We start from the raw sequence: 7,398 nt of genomic DNA, 5'->3' as shown, positions 1-7,398 counted from the left end.
TAAAAAAGGATTATAGTTTAGGGGTTCACATTAGAACATATCAAATTTTCATGCCATTTGAATGATTTTTCGCAGTTCTATGAACATTTGAATTTAGAACTTTTTTTTGTAGATTTCAAAATTTTCGCAAACTTTTGACCGGTAGTGTATATATATATAATTACAGGGCAGCAACCCCGTTATTTTTGGTAGTGTTTTTAATTTACATTAGCAGAAATCATAGGCCGATAGATTTTATCAGGCTTTTTTTACTGGAGTATGGTGTAAACAGAAGTCTCACCCACTCTCCCAGCTGGAGAGGGGTGCACTAATATCAAGACAGTTGTGGCGAAGTTTAGGTTGGCATCATTGTACAGCAAAAGTCACACAAAAACTATTGCTCCTGCATTATATACTAACAGAAAAATGAGGTAAAAAGGCTCAAGTCGTGCACACCTTGTAACTCTATGCATTATCGATAGTCATTTAATGCTTCCTAATATGGAAGTGAAAGAGGAAAATTTTTTAAATAACTCTTCCTTTGAAATATAAATCTAATTATAATTCATTGGTATGTTTTCAGCCTTGAAGTCCAAAAATAGAATATTTCTACACCTATTCTTTACCAAAGACATTTTATGAAAACGAAAGAGTTTTAATGCTTTTATTAATACAAAAGTATTTATAATTTTTGTATTACATATATATAATATCTATGGTGTTAATGTAACTCAGATTTTATTTAACATAGTATTTTTTTCCTATCAGGTTATTTATTATTTAAAGACTTTTGTGAAAACGTCTTTGAAGACCCAGTGCCACAATTAAGCTTCTTTGAAGAGGTAAGTTATTGTTATACGTATATATTTTAAAACAGGGATCCGGAGCCGAAAAATTTTCGATGCTCTGGCAATTTTTTATACACGCGCTCTTTTGAGTTTCGGATTTTAATTTGAAATTTTTATTGTCAAAAAAGGAGCATTAAAATAATTACAGAATCAGCAGCTCACACAGAAGATGCAAATTCAATTCACAGTTAAGTTATTTGTTCATTCTTAAGAAAAGAATTGACTTTAACAAATTCTCTTTCATGTTTGTTCTTAAATTATAATAAATTTATTTTAATGCCGAGAATAGTTTTTGTACCGCAACTTGGTTAAGTTGTAATGCGATGTAGAACTCTTAAACGCCTGAAGGATACACTGAAATTGCTATAGCCTTCTAGCATGGAGAAATTTAGAGCTCCAAGTTAAACGCAGCTTCGGAGTGCTTCGTGTCCCTGCCTTAAACGAGTTTATATTTAATTTAAGAGTGAAATTTTTTTTATTATTTAAAAGCTATTAGTTGATATAGTCAGTCACTCAAGAGTGAAATAGAACATAAAAAAATTATTATTTAGGGTAATTATTTTAAAAATGTTCCATAATAGTCGCAATATTGCAAAATTGCGTTTCGTAAATTTTATTGAACAGTTATCGTTTTACTCATATTTTTTCTGAAGGATAGTATACAAGTTCAAAAATAAGGACAATTTCCAGCAAAAGATTCTTCGCCCAATAATTTAAATTTTTTTTTTTTTTNTGTACAGAAACAGATTTTTTTTTTTTTTTTGAAATGGAGATTGATTGACTAGTGAAATGTTGTGGTATTTAAAAGTATTATGTTTCCATAAAAATGGTGTATTTTTTGAGAAAAAATAAAAAGGAAATTAACTTTTTTTTTTCCTCTTTAAACTGAGTCATCGAAAGCCTAGTTTCAAAAAATGAATGCATAAATTTTATGACATCTTTTTTATTTTATTTTCACTACAAAGATACGATTTCTTTTTCTGTATTCACAGAATTATTTTGTTTATTACAAACCAGAAGACTAAATTAAAAAAATTAAACTTGAAATTCAAGATAGAGCAGGCTAAGGGCTAATTAACTATCATTTGATCTGTAGTGATATAAGTTTAATTTCTTTAAATAACAATATTTTTTTTCTTCGTTTTTCAGATCAAAAGGTACGAGAAGCTGGAAACTGTCGAAGATAGGAGGCAAGCTGCTCGCGATATTTATGATAATTTTATCATGAAAGAACTGCTATCCCATACTCATGTAAGTTTAAATTTATTATGATTATTATTATTTCGTTCCTCTTAGTGTACAAAATAGTTTTTTAAGAAAAAGACATCTAAAACTGAGAGTCGTTACAAAATTTCACCGTTTCTAAAGAATGCTAATGCTAATAAAGCAAGGTTATTAATAATAAAAATTGAAAGACAATAAAAAATGATTGCTGAAATGGAGCAAAGAATTACGTTTTTGATCAGCTATGTATAATTGTTTCATATATAGTAATTGCAAGAGACAGTGCTTAAAATAAAGAAAAATGTTTATTAATCACTCTGAATAGCTTTTGTTCTATTGATCGGATTTCACGGATTGATCCTAATATTTTAAAAGGGTGACCTCAAATGGGCTTATCAAATAGGGTTAACTATTAATTAAGTTACACTATTAGTTACTATTAGTTAAGTTAACGGGCTTGGCTTCCTCGATTAAGAATGGAAAGAACAGTTGCTAGCGTATACAAATGCCACGTTCCAGCTACCAATCAGAATCGATATACCCACACTACGTCACTTGCAGGTATCCCATTTCAAACTTTTGTTGTTGGATGAAAACTGGCACCGCTTCAACTCTTGCCATTTGATCAATCGAACTTAGAAGTCATGCTATTAACTGTTTTAAGGTTGTTAATTCAACTTTTAAATAATTAAATTACTAAATTCATAAAAAAATAGTTTAAAAGGAAAATTAGAAAAGTTCCGATTAGCAGCCATTTCTGTTTGAATCGTGGAATTTTTTCCTCAAAAAAAATTTAGTTTAGACCGTGTGAATTTTACAGGGTGTCTCAAAATTCACGCAAAAAGTAATTTTGATAGAAAATATTAGGTTTTTAATTAAAAATAGCGATTTTTTTTAAAAATTTATTCTTAAAGTATGCAGTATATATATATGGAATAGAACATCGGGTAAATAGGTTTCGTGTTTTTTGCCTTTACTATGCATTCTTCTGTCGAAATTCTCAATTGGCGATTGCATTAATGTGACAGCATTTCGTTGATACATCAGGTATCGTCCTCCGAAGCGTGGATGGTTAGACTTTTTGCATAACTTGTGATTGACATAAATCTCAAATTCTTCAGAAACCTTCGGCGTTAAAAATTACATTGTTTTGAGGGCCAATTCTGATCACTTAAAAATTATGAAACCAGGGAGTAACTCATCAAGCTTAAAATACTGTGTGTGACAATTCCCTTCTGGACTTATAAAAATTATGTGATTTTATTTATTAGTGATTTTTTTATGGGATTCGATAACATCAAAGATTATATCGTGTGCCCTATGCCAGTGGTCGGCAAACTTATTAGCCAAAGAGCCAAACATGAACATTACAGCAATTTAAAAGAAAATTGGGAGCCAAATCTGCTTGTTTAGTAAACTTTTATTACACTAAATAAGTAGTACACTAAATTAAAACTAAATGTCATACTTAATAATTATTTATTAATGCGAACAATGTGCTTGCATCTCCTTAGAAAGTTTGAGTAAGTCAGGTTTGTATGTTGTTGTTTTTAATTTTAGGCTTGATTCCAAGTTCTCATCAATAAGAAGACTTCTCAGTTTACTCTTGATAATGTTCATGCTTGAAAAAGATTGTTCGCTTATATATGTAGAACCGAAATGGGAGAGAATAGCAAACGCGAGCTTTTTCAGCTGATCGTAAGAGTCAGGAATACTATTCCAAGCGTTGAAAATGATCATGTCTTCCTTCTCCAGGTCATTCAAAGCAGACCACTTGTGTTGTGAACTAAGATCAAATTTTTTCTTCTCCAATATTTCCAATTCAACACAAAGACGTTCGAATTTAGAGCCCCATATCTCCTTGTTTTTTAAATCCAGCAATTGTATTTCAAAGCCACCAATGTCATACAAAGCTACCAATGTCAACATACATAGCAGGTGTAATAAAATCGTATAAAAATTCCTGTGCAGCTAGATTGAAAAATACAACAACTTTTTATCAAGACAGGACAACGGCAGACACGGTAGATAAGACCAAACTGTTCACACTGCAACTGCTGGTCTGTGATGCCAATTTGTACCCCCACTACTTTAAAAAAAAGTATGCGCGCATGCTTGTGGTACTTTGTATCACACCGGAGTACCCCGAAAACATACGAACAATTTCAGCTGGTAGCTCGTACATGCTTTGTGTTTACGTTTACGAAAGCTAATAAAATTAAACTCGATGTTCGTTAGGTATTTTTACAATAATATAAAATTTTAATTACCTATCTATCTTTTAACTTAAAAAAAAATTTATACACGTTCTCGGTTTATAGAAGAATTTTAATTTATCAAAATAAGATGTAATTTTTTTCTTACCAAGTTTTTTTTTAAATGAAAATATTATTGCGCCATCCGTGGATATTTGTGCCAGAGCCGCACTTCATTTGCGAAAGAGCCACATGCGGCTCTGGAGCCGCACTTTGCCGACCACTGCCCTATGCCAATGTTCCCCAACCTTTTTATCACTGCGGACCTGTCAACGTTTGATAATTTTACCGCGGCCCGTAGGAGGGGGTGGGGACGTTGATTGTTTATATTTTAGATTATTTTGATTTTTTAATTTAAATTTAATTGTATTTAAACATGCCTTCAAAATAAAATACAGTTACACCAAAAAATAAATATAAAGTGATTTAACATTTTAATTTACTAGAACAATAAATTAATGGGAACCCTGAGCTTGTTTCTTTGCAATGAGATGGTTCCATCTGGGGGTAATCGTTTTAAAACGTTAAAAAATTTATGTCACTACCTTCGGGAGACCTTTTTTTTAAATAAATAAAATAATGGAGCACAGATATTTTTAATTTTTGGTATAAACCTAGGAATTTAAATTCAGTTTCAATGAAATGTGCGGCACGGTACCATTTGATCCACGGACCGGGGGTTGGGGAACACTGCCCTATGCCACGTGATTTAACAGATTTACTAAGCTGCCATTGATCCTGACATGTTAGAGTGAGTGTGGCAAAAATTTGACTTTAGACTTGGCCGTATAACCAGAGATTCATAAATTGAACACTTGTGGAAAGAATGTACTTGTGATGTCTCTTTATCAGGTTAAGTAAAATTGTTTGATGTATTAGTAATATTTTGTTTGTTAAAAGCCTTCAGAGCTTCAGAAGGAATTGGTAAACACCTTGTATTGCTCAACAATGTAACCGAGTTATTTTTTTTCTTTCGTACAATCTCTCATTTTTAATGATTGTGAAATTTTAGCTGTCCTGTTGTCTTTTTTTCTTTTCGTTGGCACTTTGTTGCATAAATGGCGCAAAATTAAAATTTTGTTTGAATTTCGAATACTCTTGAAATAGCTCCAACGAATAACTACAAATTCGTCGCAAAAATAAACGAACTAAAAAAATTTCAATTAGTCAGGTCGTATTGTCATGTTATATGCTTGTTTCTTTATTTTTCGTACGTTTTATCTTTAGTTAATCAAGCTCTCTTGACCCCTTCTTTAAAATTTGTTTAAAAAAAAAAAAAAAAAGCTAAGTTATATTGTGTGTGTTTTTGCTATTAATTAATTTGCGCACTTATAGAATAATTAAAAAAAAATCTATTTATTTGAATTTTATCCATTTAGTTTTAAATCGTCTTATTTTTTTTAAAAAATCTTTTTTTTGGGGGGGGGGGAGGGAACTAATTAATTTGTACCGCTTTTGGGGAAATGTCTTCCGCAAGTTCATTAACACCTTCGAAAATTCGTATCCAATAAGATTGTATTTCTCTGCCCTTTTGGGTTGAAAAAAAAATATTGTAACACGCCAGTTCCATTTAACGTTGATGTTTGAACATCCGTTTTATCTTTAGTTTCTTCTTTTAATCCTGAATCTGTAATGAATCTTTAAAATCTTTCTTCCGATTTGTCTAATTTATTACAGAGGTTAAGCTTAGTGATTTTCGTTTTCTAATAGTTATTTTTTGATATTTTACGTAGACTATGGCAGCTTTTGCGGTATTTTAACGAAAGTATTAACGTAGTATTGAGCGTTATTAACTATTATGATTTATATTATATTTAAAGTTTAATTTAAATCTTTTCGTACTTAGGTTTGGGACATGTCGCTACAACGTCATATAAGGTTATTTTTTGTAACCTTTTTTATATTTAGACTGATTTATTGCTTTTTTTAAAACTATTTGTAAATTCTGACGTTTTTATATAACTTGTAAAATAAAATTTAATAATTTTGATTTATTGTGATAATAAATTTTTTCTCTGAAGAAATTTATTCAAAATTAAAAAATAAATCGCAGTTCATAGAGACTCATAATTTAGTAAACGCAATTTTACATTACAATCCTTTCTCTGCTTGCGTCGCATTTCATACGTTTGGCGTTTTTCTGCTCGTATGGTCGGCATCGCCATGCAATGCGACGAAGAGAAAAATTGCATAATTGAAATTGAATTCATCGCTACTTACACCAGGGTGCGTAGCGTTTTAAAAAAGTGCTTAAAGGTGCTTATTTTCGATTTTCGTTTTTTAAAAGCCCTTAAAGGTGCATTTTTCATTGGGTGCTTAATTTTACCTTTTTCAAAATGAGATTTTTCCTTTTCTATGTTGATTTTCGCTTCGAATTATGCAAGAAGACACAGTTCACATTGTTCTATTCAATGTTTTCACAATTAGTTAACCCCAATCTAGTTTGGTGTATTGTCAGTCCGTAGCGTATGAAAACAACATTCGTTTTACATAATTCAAAATTTGATGATTTTTGACAATTGTCAAAAACAATGCCAAAAGGTTTTTTTTTTTTTTGGTGTTTTTTTTTTTGACATGACGGTTAAAACAATATAAAACCGCCAATTGTCAAAAACTTTCCAACTCTGCCTAATTAAAATATATTTTTTAAAGTGCTTAAAAATATTTTTTGAGTGCTTGAAAAGTGCTTAAACGGTGCTTATTTTTTGTTGAATAATTTGGCTACTCACCCTGTTATACGCTTTCAATAGTGGTACCGTTTCATGTCAAAATGCTTATGATATATTCAGAGAGTTAGTCAGAGGACAGTGAATTCATTATCTCTCAAGCGGAAGATGATAGTTCTAATTTATCGTGTGAAGAAAATTATTTTTCGAAACATCTTACACCTAATTTTAATAATTACTTTTTTGCAGGTATTTATCTTAAACGTCTTGAAGCAATAGAGTTAATAAATATGTTATCACAGTGCATTTTTTAAAGATAAAAACTTCAGGGAATTCAGGCATTTCAGGGAAAATTAGAATGAATTATTGAAAGGGAGCATTTATATATTAAAATATATATATATATATATATATATATATTTATTT

The 7,398-nt window shown here is 30.5% G+C and overlaps 1 protein-coding gene across 1 annotated transcript in view; it reads left to right on the top strand.

The window, feature by feature from the left end:
- Positions 1-7,398, top strand: part of LOC107446386 (G protein-coupled receptor kinase 1) — a 136,099-nt gene that overhangs the window by 93,850 nt on the left and 34,851 nt on the right. Inside the window, exons 3-4 of the mRNA XM_016061016.3 lie at positions 748-821; positions 1,977-2,078. Of these exons, the coding sequence (XP_015916502.1) occupies positions 748-821; positions 1,977-2,078 (176 nt within the window). The remainder of the gene's footprint in view (positions 1-747; positions 822-1,976; positions 2,079-7,398) is intronic.

The sequence above is a fragment of the Parasteatoda tepidariorum genome, chromosome 6, assembly GCF_043381705.1.
Source record: "Parasteatoda tepidariorum isolate YZ-2023 chromosome 6, CAS_Ptep_4.0, whole genome shotgun sequence".
Lineage (NCBI taxonomy): Eukaryota > Metazoa > Arthropoda > Arachnida > Araneae > Theridiidae > Parasteatoda > Parasteatoda tepidariorum.
Note: the sequence above shows the minus strand (reverse complement) of the source record. Positions and strands in the feature narration are given on the sequence as shown.